General features: G+C 40.6%; 1 protein-coding gene across 1 annotated transcript; it reads left to right on the forward strand.

Annotated features, from left to right (window-relative positions):
* The first annotated feature begins 696 nt into the window (after window positions 1-696).
* LOC134796273 (ubiquitin-like modifier-activating enzyme 1) lies at window positions 697-17,681 on the forward strand. Its single transcript, XM_063768318.1, has 9 exons — window positions 697-1,613; window positions 1,752-2,159; window positions 5,382-5,640; window positions 12,342-12,517; window positions 12,962-13,183; window positions 13,346-13,516; window positions 13,901-13,981; window positions 14,075-14,380; window positions 16,626-17,681. The coding sequence occupies exons 1-9, from the start codon at window positions 879-881 to the stop codon at window positions 17,397-17,399; spliced, it is 3,132 nt and encodes a 1,043-aa protein (XP_063624388.1). The 5' UTR covers window positions 697-878; the 3' UTR covers window positions 17,400-17,681.
* Window positions 17,682-18,100: the final 419 nt, after the last annotated feature.

An 18,100-nucleotide genomic window follows, 5' to 3' on the forward strand; every position in this document is an offset into this window, starting at 1 on the left:
CGTCTACTAATTTTAGTTGTTAATGTTACTTATTATCTTATGGTCTGACTCTACATTAGTCTACGCTCAGTAGCCCTCTACACATTAGTATAAATCTGCTGTGCAGGGGCGTATTTACCCTAGGGCCATCCGGGCCATGGCCCGGGGCGCCAACCTCCAGGGGCGGCATATGCCAACCCCCAGGGGCGGCATGCCGGATTGCATTTTGTTTTTCTTCCTTGACTTCTGGGGCGGCAAAACGTATTGGCCCGGGGCGCCAAATTTCAAAATACGCCCCTGCTGCTGTGCGAACACTTTAGTCCAAATAGTCCAATATAATTATAGTGCCAATTACTGAACATTTAGTCTTGATCTAGTCAGTCAGTCAAATTCATTCTATAATACAAATTATATGAAAATAAAAATCAATTTGTTGGCCACTGTCGGTGATGCTTCACCGAGCGTTACATATATAATCGAATCGAATCGAATGTATCTTCCAAAATAATAAGCATTCGTGTCAAAGCTACTAAAAAAAGCATGCAACGGTGCTGCCAGTAATAATTGTAATTTGATGCAAACGCGAATTCAATATTCAAAACTCAAAAAAAATGTTATTAGACCCTTGAACCTAGAGATATTTCTGCCAAATGCAAAGAGAAAAGAAAGTCTTCATTTGAGTTGAACGTTATGTTATTTACAAAAAAATAATTCATTTCTTATTAATATCAGAATATTGTCCACGTTATTCGTTGCTAACTTCAAGACAGTGAGTAAGCAAGCGGTCCATCTTCTGACGAAGCGCGAATGTCGCTCTCAATAGTTTGAAGGCTAATTTTCCTGATTGTCTTGGTAAAAGCAAAGCAAAATTCTGGCAAAATTGTGCGCGTTCGTGCCCGATGTCTAGTGCTGAAGTCGCCGATAATTCCGTTGACCCCCCGGCGAAAAAGCGGAAGCTAAACACAGGAGAATCCCGTTCCAATTCTTCAGCAATGGCGAACAATGGAACGCGCATGGAAGATGAAATCGACGAGAGCCTGTATTCCAGGCAGCTATACGTGCTGGGTCACGATGCTATGCGTCGGATGGCAAATTCCGACGTTTTAATATCGGGTTTGGGAGGCCTGGGCGTGGAAGTCGCAAAAAATGTGATTCTCGGCGGTGTGAAGTCGGTGACTCTTCACGATGACCGTAACTGCACGATCTCGGATTTATCTTCTCAGTTCTATTTGTCGGAGGCTACGATAGGTCAGAACCGTGCGACGGCCTCTGTCGAGCAGCTAGCTGAGTTAAATCACTATGTGCCGACTACGACGTACACGGGTGCTCTTACGGAAGAGTTTCTCCGCAAGTTCAGTGTGGTGGTTCTCACTAGCGCTTCCTGGGCTGAACAGGAGCGTGTAGCAGCTATTACTCACGCTAATAATATCGCGCTGATTATCGCGGACACGAGGGGCCTGTTTTCTAGAGTGTTCTGTGATTTTGGTGAAGAGTTTACAGTTCGCGATGTGAACGGTGAGAATCCGGTGTCGGCGATGATTGCCGCTATCACGAACGACCAGCAGGCGGTGGTCACTTGTCTGGACGACACACGTCATGGACTGGAAGATGGGGACTATGTCACTTTCAGTGAGGTTAGATCTATTTTTAACCCAACTTGTAACAATCACAAATAAGAATGACAGTATAATGAATGTAATTTATTGATGTGTAACTCCTATTTTACTTATGATTGTTGCTCAATATTAATTAATATAAATAATTGTCAACAGGTCCAAGGCATGACAGAATTAAATGGTTGTGAGCCACGCCAGATCAAAGTCCTGGGTCCATACACTTTCAACATCGGAGACACTAGCGGCTTCTCCAAATATGAGCGAGGTGGCATTGTCACTCAAGTCAAGATGCCCAAGAAACTAGCTTTTAAGTCCTTAAAAGAATCTTTCAAGAACCCGGAGTTTGTTATTACGGACTTTGGCAAGTTCGACTATCCGCAGCAGTTGCACTTTGGGTTTGCTGCTCTCTACAAGTTTGAGGAGAACGAGGGTAGACTGCCGAGGCCCTGGAGTAATGCTGATGCTTCCAAGTTCATGGATTACTTGAAGGGCATTTTGGCTGATCCGGAGTACAAGCATGGCGAATTGGAAATCAATACTGAGCTTATGGAGACATTCTGCAAGGTAGGCTTTTTTTGTATTATTAAAGCTAGACTTTTTTTTAGAAACCTAGTTGCAGCATGTTTGTTTATCTGCCTATCCATCTGTCCATAGCTCTTAGCTTAGTTTAGAAAGCTCAAATTTGGCATAGGTTTATAAATAATGACATTAATGACCATAAAACAAGATTTCAAGCTAACAATGCTCATTTAGAAACAAACAGATAATTATTTTCCACTGTATTCTCACGAAAATGTGCGAACATGTCTTCCTATTTCAGTCAGTCTCTGTACAAAAAGTACTGAGGTTGACTGTAGTACCATGACAAATACAAACGTTTCCGAGAAAATACGATGGTAAACAATTATGATATCAATTGTAGTGGTAATCGCCAAATTCTTTAGGCTACCTACCCAGTTATTTTTTTGTTCAACCCCATAGTGTGAAAATGGAGAATCATTGAAAATCAATACTGAGCTTATGGATACATTTTGCAAGGTATGATTTTGTTTTCAGACTTTTTATAGATAACCTTACATAGGTCTATTGTAGTCTAGCAGTTTAAATAATACCCACAAAGTGGTAAAAAAAAAAGTGGTGTGGAATGCTCTAGAATGGTATTTAAGGGTGTCTAAAAACCATTTATATTTATAATTTGGGGACCACATGATTTTTGCTAAATTAAGCTTCTTTTTCTCAAAATACTACTATAAAATATAGTGCTGGTGTAGTAATAAATATTTAATACAGAAATGAATCATACCAGTGGCCTATTTTATAATGCTACAAGTTACAATTTACAAGCGGAAGTCTCTTTCTAACCCTATGTGTTAGAACGAGACTTCCAATTGTAGCATTATAAAATAGGCCACAGCTAGTAAGCAAAGGCCTATAATTAAGGCTATGCAGGTGTAATTATTGTTCAAGGTCTCAACCATGGAAAACAGGTTTAGGTAAAGAATCACCTCATTTAAATATGGCATTGATGATTCGTAAATACATTAAAGCAATGCAACAAAGTATTTAAGAAGAGATAGATTTACAACTTGTTAATGGATGTTTGCGTGGAATTGACAGGCAATACATTAATCATATAATAAATTTTGTTAACACAAAATGTTCTACAGAAATTTAAAAGTCAAGATACAGTCTTGATGTATAAGTTGAACAATGTTTTACAAGTCAATGATCTCCAAAAAAACTGTTGCTAGCCAGATGGTAGGGAATATTTGTGAATCCAAATCTGATGATACTAGAAAAAAAATTAAGGTTCACCCTATGAATTATGTATCATGATTTCCATGTATTTATACAAAATAAAAAATAAACATTTACAATTCTACGTTTTTATCAGTTACCAACAGATACAAAAGAAAATACTTCCCTGGAAGTCTTTGATTTGAACTATCACGAGTTTTATACATTATTATTTACGAAAACGGTTTCTTCGAGACCACGGGGAAACTGCCGACCACGAAACGTCGGAGGTAATTTCAAATTAAGTAATTATACGATAAACTAAAAATTTATAGGTCCTGTGTGCGTTTGAAATACCTAAGTTGGTGATGTGTTAATAACAATAATAACTTAATCCACCCTTGGTTGCTCATGCTGCTAATTGTACAAGATGTAAATATAAAAATTACAATATATATAATATATATTGTAATTTTTATATTTACATCTTGTACATGACTTATGAAAGTAATATATAATATATTACTTTCATAAGTCATGAATATAAGTAGACCTTTGGAGGAGTACATGAACTTGACCTTGTTTCACCCCAACAATCACATTATCGGTTATGAAAACATGCCTAATTACTCAGCTGGCCTTTATGAAGGCACTACATGTATCTGCACGCGTTGAATTTGGTGCACGTTTGCCCTCTTACCCAAGGGGTGGATATCTAAAAATATAGTCGTTTTTGTACTTTGGAAGCGTAGCCTAGCGGTAAGAGCGTGCGACTTTCAATCCGGAGGTCGCGGGTTCAAACCAATGAGTTTTTCGGAACTTATGTACTTTTCGGTGAAGGAAAACATCGTGAGGAAACCGGACTACTTAATCCCAATAAGGCCTAGTTTCTCCTCTGGGTTGAAAGGTCAGATGGCAGTGGTCATGTGGCAAAATGCCGGGATAACGCGAGGAAGAAGATAGTCGTGTTTGTACTTGCCAAAAACGGTTCATTACTTTAGCTATGAGAAGGTAACAGATACTTTTATGGTTATACAATTAATATGGATTTAAATGATCCACTCAACACTAATGAAATGAGTCGCTCAACAAAGGACTCCAGGTCTATATATGTTGTTGTTGCGCGATTGCGTCAGCGTAGGATGATGATGATGAATTGGTCAAAACTATCTCAATTTCAACCAAATTTCAATTAAGTCGGTTCAGTGGTTTTAGCGAGAAGTGAAGAGGTAACAGATAGATAGACAAAAAGTTACTTTCGCATTTATAATCGGTATGTGCTCTCAGGCAAATGCTGAAAACGTGTGAGTCATATGCGAAAAAACATGGACTTATTTACAATGCCGGTAAAAGTCAATATATGGTTTTCAGGTCACACAGGATGAATCCCAATGTGTACCATAAAATACAACTGAATGGTAAATCACTGGAAAGAGTTACACAATTTAAATACTTGGGACACATCCTGTGTGAAAATTTGAAAGATGACCTCGACATTGAAAGGGAAAGGAGGGCGCTGGCGGTGCGGAGTAACATGTTGGCCCGTAGATTTGCTCGCTGCTCGAAACAAGTCAAAATTACCCTTTTCAAGGCGTACTGTCAAGTATTTTACACGAGCAGTCTATGGGTCAACTATACTCAAAAGGCATACAACGCCCTCCGAATCCAATATAACGACGCCTTCAGGATGCTGTTGGGACTGCCCCGTTACTGCAGCGCTTCAGGGATGTTCGCCGCGGAACGAACTGATGACTTCTATGCCATCCGGCGTCAACGAATAGCGTCTCTGTTGTGTCGGGTGCGGGGCAGTCACAACAGTATACTTAAGGTCATAGCAGAGAGGGTGGATTGTACCTTCCTGAAATTTTGGGTTGACCTAATAATAATTAAATAGTTATTTAATGTAGTAGTAGTAGTAAGTAACTAACGTAGTCATAAGCCAAACTAACAATTCTATGGATACAATCTATCTGAAATAAAGAATTAATAATAATATAATATTAGTAGGGATTAACACTAAAATAAACAATTAAACATACATATTTACAGGTCTCCGCTGGTGACCTAAACCCGATGAACGCAGCCCTCGGCGGCGTAGTTGCCCAGGAGGTGATGAAGGCCTGCTCCGGCAAGTTCCACCCCATCGTCCAGTGGCTGTACCTGGACGCCATCGAGTGCCTGCCCAAGGACCGCTCAGCATTAACCGAGGAGAATTGCAAACCGACTGGCTCGAGATATGATGGCCAGGTTGCTGTGTTCGGACGGGACTTCCAGAAGAAATTGGGATCCTTGAAGTACTTCATTGTTGGTAAGTATATGTATACTATTTATTGCTATAAATGCTGAAAATCTAGCCCAGGAGATCATGAAAGCTTCCTTACAGTGCGACATGAAAAAGTAGAAGTGAAATAAAATGGAACTAAGCAATTACCATACAAAATAGTAGACATGTTTTTGTTTAAACATTTTACGTAAAAAATGTGACAGTACTCTACTATACTGACCTAATACTCACTGTCTAGATTATCAAGAAGATTGATAAATTTCTGGTTTACAATGAATAAAATTATGACTAGACATCCCATTAAAATATCATTGTGGCATGCGTGTCTCGACTAGGATCGATACAGCCGCTGAGCGCCGTGGCACTGATGTTTAAAATATGCAACGATTGAATGACTGCAGTTAGGCGACTTTTTTGCTCGCCTACTTTTTATTGACGTATTTATAACACGGTCTATTTCAATCGAATCATAATTTTTTTACCAATTGACGCCAAAGTTAGGTAGTAATAACCATCACAATATAAATATTGTATTAAAGTAAAATGTATCATTATCTATTTCAAAACCATTTCGAGATAGGCTTGCTAAAAAGTTTCCCTAATGGCATAGAGTTCCTGTTAATAATTTTTAATTTTCGTGATTTTAATATATCCCACTAATGAAGGCGGTTAAAAACAGTTCACCTGTGATATTGGCGGCTAAGACTCACTAGCTTGTAGTTCGGGCGATTTTCCGCAACTCGACGTCTTGCGCCTATTTTGCGTGATAGGGGGTGGACTAGTCTTGCCAGCCCAGCTCCTCGAGGAATCCTATCAGACCTTTGATGTTGAGTAGGACCTCGGGGAGGTCACTCGGGGATCCGAGATGTTTTGCCCTGTATGGGGCCAATCCGCTGCATTCCAACACCACGTGAGAGGCTGTTTCTTCTTCCTCCATGCATCCACGGCATAGGGGACTGTCTGTGACACCTGTTATAAAAAGATGTTTGTTAAAAAGTCCATGACCTGTTATGACACTGGTTACCATACTCAGTCGAACCTTTCCTAGTTGAAGGAGCGCCCTTGTGAGCTTACCGTTCATGCTCGGCATGGCTTGCTTGGCCTGTCTGCATCCAGTTTGGTTTAGCCAGTGTTCTGTGTGTAGTTTCCCTGTACGTGCCAGCAGCATTGAGCGTACCTTACTAAACGGTATCGGGAGGATCGGTTCCGGGCCAATCGCCCCCGCACCCGATCCTTGTTTCTGTTTGTACCTCGGGATCCACTGTGTCCTTTGATCCATTGTAAGGTGATCTTATTGTTCTGACATACCTCCATTAGTCGTTCGTGGCATTCGTGTATAAGTTTGGATGTGACTATATGGCTTTTTAGGGCCATTAAGACTGCTCTACTGTCGGAGAGTATGCGGATGGAGGATCCTACTACCTTCCTTGCAGTGATGGCAGCCGCCGCGTTAATGATGCCCATGCACTCAGCCTGGAATACCGAGTTATGGGCTCCTAGCGGAGTGGTGATTGACATGTTCAGGTCTTCTGAAAAGGTTCCAGAGCCTGATCCGCTGTCTGTTTTGGACCCATCAGTGAAGATTCTCAGCTCCCGGGGATTGAGTCCTTCGTAGTTGTCGTCCTCAAATAATTGTATTTTGTACCTTTTGTCAAAGATGGCTTGTTTGTGAATTCGATCCGTGCCCGCCATGAGCACTGGAAATTCGCTGTATACTTTTTCCAGGCATGCTGTGTGAAGAGCTCCTGTGGTGTTGTCCTTGTGGTGTGACTCACTAGCTTTTACAGTAAAAGAAAAAATCGGCCAAGTGTGAGTCGGACTCGCGCACTAAGGGTTCCGTACCATTACGCAACAAACTGCAAAAAAAAAAAACGTTTGTTGTATGGGAGCCCCACTTAAATATTTATTTTGTTTTTAGTATTTGTTGTTATAGCGGCAACAGAAATACATAATCTGTGAAAATTTCGACTGTCTAGCTATCACTGTTCATGAGTTACAGCCTGGTGACAGACAGACGGACAATGGAGTCTTAATAATCCCGTTTTTACCCTTTGGGTACGGAACCCTAAAAACATTACATCTCCCGATAGATCGTAAAATGTGATAAAGAAAAGATAGGTACTCCAATTAAATGTTATCTTCCTGTGAATGCTCTCCTATCAGTGTATGTAATAAAAACAAACTGGCGATTTGCTATGTTTGATTACTTCCTCGCATTCAACTAAGATATAAAAATTATAAAGTGTTTGTTAATAGTTTAAATATTAGGGTAATTCGCCAGTAACTGGCCACTTTTAGTAACTGGCCGCCCTAAGCTAAAAATGAATTCTATTCACCTATAAACAGAATTCATTTTAGTATAAGGTTTCAATAACTGGCCACCATATACTAAAATGAATTCTATTTATGGGTGAATAGAATTCATTTTCGGTTTGGGGTGGCCGTACCTTTTTAAACGTAAATATAAAACAAAGAAAGGCAGCGTATTATACTATCCATACAAAATGCCACAAACCGGCATGAGCTTTGCTTGCCTTCAGAAGGATATCAATGTCATTCGTTTCCTTTCGCAAAATAAATGCACTTTTATTTTTAAGACTTTTCGACTTTTCGGAGTTTTCAGTGCACATTAAAGGTGCCGGGGTGCTAAAGCCGGGACTCCACCAGTGTGCGGCACAAGCATATTTAGTACAAAAATGTGCCGCACACTGGTGGAATCCCGCCTTTTTATATCGGTTGTGTGTGACTAAATAAATTAGTAAACAAAAGCAAAACAACTTGGTTTATAATTTTTATATATCCATGATAACAAAAATTCCTCGAATAATGAAGGATTAATTCATTATGGGAAATAGATACACCACAATCATAAAGCTAATATTATCATTAGTCACCATAATCATTGACCGATAAGTATCACAACGATGTTACCCGATAGGTATTCTAGCACTAAAAGGCCCTAACTCCACAGTATGTTTATTAGCAGTTAGATATTTGGTGTCCAGACGTAACGGCCTTGGCTATTTATAAATATACGATCAATGAAAGGCGAATGGCGGGTGCAGCTGCATATTTCGGTGGCATTCGGTTCCTGATCAATTTAGGAACAGACAAAACAAGCGTTTGCGAAACAAGCGAGTGTGTGGTCAACTGGCCACCGTGCAATAGGGAATATTACGCAATCTTTGCGTAGAGGGCGTCACTAACTCAATCACATGCCCTACCGTGAAACACGACAGTCGAAAGTTCGGGTTCTGCCTCTCTATCACTCTTGCTTATTCGATCGATAGAGAGGCAGATAACGATATTTCGATTTTCGCGTTTCGTGGTAGCCCACCTGTAAACAAACCGCCTTGATGCATCAATGGTAAAAACTTGTCAAAAAACTGATTAAGGCGTAGTATGTTACTCTATGGTTTACTAAGCAAATTAGTGCTGCACTAGTCTGGTGACAGAACATCGCAGTAACACTCCCTATTGCAAATTTACTTTTGAATTGAAACTATGTGTAAACCGTTATTCGAAAAACATGAAATTTTGACACTACCTTGCATGTACATTTTCGAGGCAGCAGTTTTTGTAAAAAAATATCCAGATCTATTCAAAAAGGCCAAAGATGTATACAATAGAAACACGAGATATCCCAATAAACTTGTATTAGATTTTATTCCTAATAGTTCCCTTTTTATGAAAAATAGTTATTATTTATGTATGAAAATATTTAATGCCCTTCCGGAAAACATCAAACCCCTGCCTCTAAACCCATTTAAAGCACAACTATATCGTTGGCTCAAAAAACAGGTGTTTTACTCTGTAAGTGAGTTGTTCGATATGTAATAGCTACCTAGTATTAAGTAGAAATATTAGTTTTAAGTTAACAATGTACCTACCAAATAGATGAAGACTAATAGCTTTAAGATAATATTTGCATGCTTAACCAGCAAAATATGTTTCTGTACGGGAATATTTTTCCAATAACACCTTGTTATACCATATTTTATGCAAATAAAGAATTATCATTTCATTTTCATTATGGCTATGAAGGGAGTATTTTATACTACATAGGCTGTTACTGATTTCATAAAGAATAATAAAATTGTTTCGTTACGCTTTCCACCTTGGAAATAAACGATATCTAAGTCCTTCAACTAATTTCACCTAAAACAGATTAAAATACTGTTTTTTCTCATTATACGGTTCCAAATAGCCTTTTATGAATCCTATAATTCAGTTCAGAATGATTAAACGTCAACTTTTGGAAACTAGTAAACGCATAATGTTATAATCTGTTTTACGCTATCTACAGTAGCGGAAAAAATCTATCATATTGTGATTTTTCTGTAAAATATATCAAAATAGATGAAACCAGGGACTGAATTTGTTGATAACTAATCAAAAAAGGTTGTATTGATTTATTCTAGGCCCAATATATGCTAACAGGCCGGTACATATTTCAAAAATCTATTTGAATTCGTATTTCTGGAACATGACGTCCGTCACTTGTAGTATATAAGTTGATAAAAAACAGAATATCGTGTTAATTCGTAACAATATTTGTAAGAATTATCAGTTCCGTCATGGGGAGACCTCGTGGAAATAAAACAGTAGCTATAAAAGAAGCAATTGTAATGGGGTACAAAAATGGCTTAACGCAATCGACGCTGGTTAAGCAATTTCAACTTCATCAGTCGACTATATCGAAGGTTTTAAAACGCGAAAAGCTTCACGGATGTGTAAAAAAGCCCAACAAACCTGGTCGCCCACGCTGCACATCACATTTGGTTGACCGCAACATTTTGAGATTAGCCAGAGACAATTCACGGCGAGCGACATTATGCGAGAAATATCGGCTGGAGATTCAGTTTCTGTGACCGTACGTACTATAAGAAATCGTCTGATTGATGGTGGACTTCGTGCTCGTCGCCCTGCTAAGAAACCACTTATTTCCAAGAAGAATCGGACAGCTAGAAAAAAATATGCGAAAGAACATCTTTCTTGGACTGCCGAAATGTGGGAAAAGGTAATTTGGAGCGACGAATCCAAGTTTTTACTGTTTGGAACAGATGGAATTACGTACGTACGACGCCCCGACAATGCTCGCTATGACCCCAAGTACCAGCTCCCTACAGTCAAGCACGGCGGCGGCTCCCTTATGGTATGGGGATGTTTCAGTGCAAGTGGCGTTGGTCCGTTACATCGAATAAACGGGATTGTGACAAAGGAAGTATATGAAGAAATATTACAAGATGTTTTTCTTCCCTGGGCACGCCAAAATTTCGGCAGGGCGTTTATATTTCAACAAGATAATGACCGGAAACATTAATCGAATCTTGTTAAGCAGTGGTTCAAAAAACTTAGAGTGAGGAATTTGGAATGGCCCAGTCAAAGTCCGGACTTGAATCCGATAGAAAATCTATGGAAGGAGCTAGGACGTCGTGTGAGTGCAAGAAAAGCAAGAAATATCAATGAAAGATTTGAGCAATTAAAGGAAGAATGGGAACGCATTCCAAATTCTTTCCTCGCAAAGCTGATTGCATCACTGCCCCGAAGATGCCAAGCTGTTCTTGATGCAAAGGGTTTCAGTACCAAGTACTAATCATATATTTTGATTTTCAGTCAAGAATCTGTTATTTTTGTTGTTTTTTTTTTGTTAATAAACCACTTTTACCTATACTTTGAGTTTTAGTTATTTTAGGTACTTTTAAATAAATTTGTGCAAAACGAGTGTCTTTTATGATATCATATGAATGTAATATATGATTATACTCTCCATTTAAAGAGCTTTCATATGATAATAGTTAAGGTAGGTTTAGTCGATCACATATAGAAATATTTAATAAAAACACAAATATGATAGATTTTTTTCCGCTACTGTACATTAACTGTCCAATTTGAAGCACGCTTTTGTCTTAGGGGGGTGTATTCCACTTGTCCAAGATCTGCGTTTAATGTGCATTGCGTCTCACATTTTTAAGCAATTTTTTTTAAGCTTGGGCAAGTGGAATACCACCCTTATTTGAACATAAAACGAGTATTTATATCGCTACCGCAAAACGTAACGCGTGAAACCTTACGCCGTTGCACTTGGTCGGTTTATATAATCCTGTTTGCGGCTAATGTTATGATTTAGATACGATTTGTTTCATGCGTTTCATTATGAACGCGTAACCTTGATTATGTAATTTAAGTATTAATATTAAAACGAATACCGACATCTACGTTAAGTGAAATAGTCTATGGCGTGATTTACTTCACGACTTGAAACTCATCTGCCCTTGACTTCGTCTGCGTGGAATGTTGATGATGACGATTAATAAATACCACCCTATGTCTTCCCCCGAGTCTAACTATCTTCCTACTCAATTTTCAACTCCTTCCGCTTATAATATTAGTTGTAAATAGTTGAGCAATACACTTCGTCTGTCGCGACACTCGTAACATCTAGTGTCAAGTAGCGGTACTGCTAAATCCGCTACTTGACGCTAGATCGTCGACTACGAAAATTAGCAGCGTGTTGGTTTCGCGCATGTCAAGGGGATTGACGGTCTAGTGTTATTAGTCAATGCCATAAGTAAGCGCATCGAGTCTGGCACAGACGTCGGACAGTCATGGTAACAAATTAAATTTAGGTCCTCAATATTGTGATATGTCTTGGCCGCCAATTTGAAATGAAATGTTTTTGTGGCATGTCGTATACCATATTAATTTTTCGTTTTGTCCACCAGGCGCTGGCGCCATCGGTTGCGAGCTCCTCAAGAACTTCGCGATGATCGGCGTCGGCGCAGACGGCGGCCGCGTCACCGTCACCGACATGGACCTCATCGAGAAGAGCAACCTCAACCGCCAGTTCCTGTTCCGGCCCTACGACGTGCAGAAACCCAAGTCTAGTACTGCGGCTAGGGTGAGTAGCGCCGGCTAAGGGAAAAAGCTCTTTATAGGGGTCGTACACTTTGGAGGGTGTGCCACCTGGTGCAGTGTGAGAAAATAAACTGTACATTGACACTTCACGCCAAAACAAGTGCTGCCCTCAACCGTTCACGTATATTTTCTAGTGCACTGTAGATTCTGCCATCACATTGGAAGCTTAAACTTGACATTTACACTTCTCGTTTACCCTTTTTCACTAAAGCCACATTTATCGTAAATTATCGCCGCATGCATGTTGTTGGGTTTTCTCCAAATACTTGCTTTGTTTGCTTCGCTGATGCTTTGATAATTGTCAACCAAGACCTATCTAAACGAAAGTCATTTTGGTTACTCTAGTATAAATGCACTGCTTTTGTTTTGCACACAACTGTACCTTTATGTTTCTAGACCAAAATAAAAACCCAATCATTATTTCCAGGTGATCAAACGCATGAACCCATCAATGAACGTGCTCGCCCAAGAGAACCGAGTGTGCCCCGAGACCGAGTCCGTCTACGACGACCACTTCTTCGAAGCATTAGACGGAGTAGCCAACGCTCTGGACAATGTGGACGCGCGTATATACATGGACAGGCGCTGTGTGTACTACAGGAAGCCGTTACTTGAGAGTGGTACACTTGGGACCAAGGGCAATACGCAGGTAACTATCTAAGTTAAGTTAGGCAATATGCTGGGCAATAATTATCCAAGCTAGGTCTTCTAGAAAGACTACTTTGAACAGTTGGATGGTGGACTAGCTGTGTCTTCTCAATTGTTTTACATTTCCAGCTCATAACTTTCTAATCTGTTCTTGTTATTTCAGGTTGTGGTGCCCTTCCTCACAGAGTCCTACAGCTCATCCCAGGACCCCCCGGAAAAGAGCATCCCCATCTGCACTCTGAAGAACTTCCCCAACGCCATCGAGCACACTCTGCAGTGGGCTCGTGATGAATTTGAGGGTTTGTTCCGGCAGGCGGCCGAACATGCTGCCCAGGTCAGTACCAAATTTGAAATTTGCCAAATTTAACAACTTTCTTCCATACATTTTAGCAACTTTTGTACATTTTTAGTAATTCTTTTAAATCAGAAAGCGTAAGGTCAACTGGGGTTTGACAAACACTGGGGCAAGAGTAACATTTGTAGGGAATTCCCTCTTGCCCCGAGTAAAATAAACTATGTTTCTACCCCACATGACCTTATACTGCAGTGGGCTCCTGCCGAGTTTGCCACTGACAGCCAAATATCGACCGGCTTTAAGGTAGATTTAAAATTTTCATTGTAATTTTGGACGCGGTATCACGGGAGACGACGGGCTAATAGTAATGTGGCAACTTTCTTAACCTTGTAATCTTCCTACAATAGTTTTATTTGTTTTCAGTACTTGGCCGATCCTCACTGGGAGGAGCGGACTCTGAAGCTACCGGGCAGCCAGCCTCTTGAGGCTATCGAGAGCGTCAAGGTAAGTCACTACTCACTACTATACGTTACACAGGGGCTGCCATTTCCATTTCCCAACCCTTATATACTTACTAATATTTTGTAATTTTTCCAGAACGCCATAAACGACCGGCCCCTCACGTTCGCGGACTGCGTGACCTGGGCGCGCCTGCACTGGGAGGCGCAGTACGTGAACCAGATCAAGCAGCTGCTGTACAACTTCCCCCCGGACCAGCAGACCACCTCCGGAGCCCCGTTCTGGTCGGGGCCCAAGCGCTGCCCCGCGCCGCTGGCGTTCGATCCTCACGATGACTTGCATCTGGACTATGTTGTGGCCGCGGCGAACCTGCGTGCCACGGTGTACGGCCTGCCGCATAATACCGACAGGGAGGCCATTGCGCAGATGGCTGCTCAAGTACCTGTGAGTATACTTTTTAGCAGAGAGTAGTAAATAGGAAATATCACGCAAAACTCTACGAAGGGGGCGCCACTAGTACAAACAGCCTTATTGTTGGTTTGTGCTAGTGCTGCAGTCTGGCGGCAGAACATTGCAGTAATACTCCCTATTATCGAAGATTGCCAAGTGCTGTTAACCCATTCAGGGCCAGCGACTCAGCGTATGGGTCATGCTCAAACAGTTCCGCAGGGCCAGTGACTCACATGTGAGTCTTGAATAAATTCTGATTTAAACTTAAACGAAACGTAATTTTATGTAATAACATAAGTATCATATAAGCTAACAACCATTTCTATAAGGTATATTAGGTAAAAAAATTATAAACACGTATTTTTTAATGAAAACAGGGTCTAGAATATTCAAGTTTGGTTTACTATCAGTGCAATATAGTAAATATACTGAAATTCTAGATACATATGCGATGCAAGCAAACAGAAAAATCCATATTTAAAAAATACAAAAAATATATATATTTCAGAAGTTATTGACATGGCTCAAGGTATGGGTCACCGTGGCCTGGCGCTACTTGTAAAAACTACTAATGTTTCCGTAGCAGGCTAAAATAAACTTTATTGGCTGGTTTTAAAGCTTATTTCATGTTGAAGCTGTTTGATATTGTACCATTTTACAACCGATTACTGTTTGGATGATGGTAAGCCACATTTTGTAGGAACCAAACCGTAGTATAATAATATTTTGTTTTGTATGAGGGGTAAGGCAACTAGGATTTTCTCCCACTGTACTTTTATGTCATAATATTTGGTGATGGTTGTATTGTATCTTAGGCAATTACCTACTAACAATGATGTTAAGGTTCATTTTTTTTAGTTTCAATATAAAACAAGGCCGTTGAAACAGTAATCACTAACTAATATGTATTGTATTACAAATAGTTTGTGACAAATATTTACAAGTTCTTTAAAACATCGTGGTTTTTACGGCAGATTAGAAAGTAAGTACTATAACACATTTTAAGTTCTCTATTGTTACTAATATAATGGCGTTTACCAAAACAAAGATAAATGACCGACCAGGTGTAAGCTTATCGGACACACTTGGACAATAAACAAGGAATGCATCCGAGCGGCGGCGGCGGTATTATCTTTCATGTGGTATTTGTCACAAGAGTTCAAGAAGTGATTCATCCCATCCCCCCTATTAGAGATGTATTTTGGAGTAACATGGGAAATATTATTTAGTCACGATTTATTCGTGGGCGACTTTATACTCCTCCTGTGCTGTTTAGTGATTTCGTATTTTGTGACCATGGCTATGGATTACCGGAATTTGAACCCGCCTAACCAAACTGCAATAAGTAATTAGTTTTTTTTTTGATAGGCACAGAAAAACGGTGGTTAGTAAAAATGTTGCATAATGCTGTTCAACTGGCCGGCTTCATAAGCGGCGATTTATTTACCGTGCGCGCCAGGCTCGAGACCCATAAGCTGAGTCATACGTTTTAGCTAAAAACGGTTTGTATGGTGGCCCGGCGTATTGTGTACGCTCAGCGGTTCGTGGCCATGAAGGGGTTAAGCCACCTACAACCATAACAAGGGTCTTGGTTGTAGGTGGCGCTATTGGCAGTTTTTAGGGTTCCGTACCCAAAGGGTAAAACGGGACCCTATTACTAAGACTTCGCTGTCCGTCCGTCCGTCCGTCCGTCCGTCCGTCTGTCACCAGGCTGTATCTCACGAACCGTGATAGCTAGACAGTTGAAATTTTCACAGATGATGTATTTCTGTTGCCGCTATAACAACAAATACTAAAAACAGAATAAAATAAAGATTTAAATGGGGCTCCCATACAACAAACGTGATTTTTGACCAAAGTTAAGCAACGTCGGGAGTGGTCAGTACTTGGATGGGTGACCGTTTTTTTTTTGCTTTTTTTTTTCGTTTTTTTTTTTGCATTATGGTACGGAACCCTTCGTGCGCGAGTCCGACTCGCACTTGCCCGGTTTTTTTTGTAATTGGCTTTATGCGTATGAGTACTGTCATTCATCACCATGCAGAACTCCCCATTCTCCATGTCATTGTCATCAAAAATAAGCAAAGCCCGACCAAAGGCCTCTTTATCATAAATCCTTTAGAAGCATTTTCGAACTCCTGTAGGTCGTATACCCCATCTTAATAAGCCCTGACATGGAATTTAGTAGCAATTTATTATGCTATATCGGCTTCTGATTTAAGAATATATAATATCTCTTCAGGTACCGGAATTCAGCCCCAAATCCGGCATCAAGATCGCCGTGACCGACGCCCAGCTCCAGCAGAACAACGACGAGCCGGACGTGGACCGCGCCAAGTCGCTCGTTAAGGAACTCCCGCACCCCTCCACCCTCGGCGGTCTTAAGATCACCCCGCTCGACTTTGAGAAGGATGACGACTCTAACTTCCATATGGACTTTATTGTAGCAGCTTCTAACCTGCGTGCGGCCAACTATAAGATCCCGCCGGCTGACCGCCATCGCTCTAAGCTCATCGCCGGAAAGATTATCCCCGCCATAGCGACTACAACTTCAGTAGTCGCCGGACTCGTGTGCCTCGAACTCTACAAGCTCGCTCAAGGCTTCAACACTCTCGAAGTCTTTAAGAACGGCTTCGTCAACTTGGCACTTCCGTTCTTCGGATTCTCTGAACCAATCGCAGCCCCAACCAATACGTACTATGACAAGAATTGGACGCTCTGGGACCGCTTCGAAGTCAAGGGCGAAGTGACCCTTCAGCAGTTCCTGGATTACTTCAAGAATGAGCACAAGCTGGAGATTACCATGCTGTCGCAGGGCGTGTGCATGCTTTATTCGTTCTTCATGCTGAAGCAGAAATGTGCCGAGAGACTGAACTTGCCTATGTCGGAGGTGGTAGCGAGCGTTTCTCGCAAGAAACTTGAACCTCATGTGCGGGCTCTAGTATTTGAGTTGTGCTGCAACGACGAGAGCGGAGAAGACGTGGAGGTCCCCTACGTGCGCTACACATTGCCCTAGCGCGCGAGAGCTGGGCGGCCGAGCGGGCGAGGCCTGCAACCACACACGAGGCATTTAAAAGCATAATTCCCGCTTGCGATGGCGGATTTTTAAATTGAGTAAGTGGCGGCGCGTGTACATAGTGTAATAGTGTGAAGTTTTACTCGTTTGTGCTTGGACCGCGCTTAATATCTATTATAAAGTAACTTTCATATATTTATAGAACTAGTGTTCATTATTTGTGAACGTCACGGACCGCGTCTGTATTTTTTTTAATAATTTTATGTGAACCTCAATGATTTACGTACCCCCAAATCTATCGGATATTTTTAATGTTGAAATCGGAAGGGTCTGTATATGGAAAACAAATAAAAAAACAGTAAAAATGTTGTTGTTTTTTTAACACCGCCGAGAATCACAGTAAGAACCGATTGACTCCTGTCAAAAGTGATGAAAACTATTGTAGATAGACATATTATTACAACTTTCGTAACAATTCCATAAAACATACACAACAAATTTTTAAGAGCTATCAAATGACATTCTAAGAAATAATACAAATATTAAATTTGTTTAAATATCTTATAGATATTGAAAATCTGCTGTAACATGAATATGGTTATGTTGGTGGTACTTTTAGGTTCCTGTACGTCTACCATCAGTTTTGACATTGACATATACGCTCACGTCTACGTAATTTACTTTCTATGCATCTCGCTCGT

This window comes from Cydia splendana, chromosome 13 (assembly GCF_910591565.1).
Source record: "Cydia splendana chromosome 13, ilCydSple1.2, whole genome shotgun sequence".
NCBI lineage: Eukaryota > Metazoa > Arthropoda > Insecta > Lepidoptera > Tortricidae > Cydia > Cydia splendana.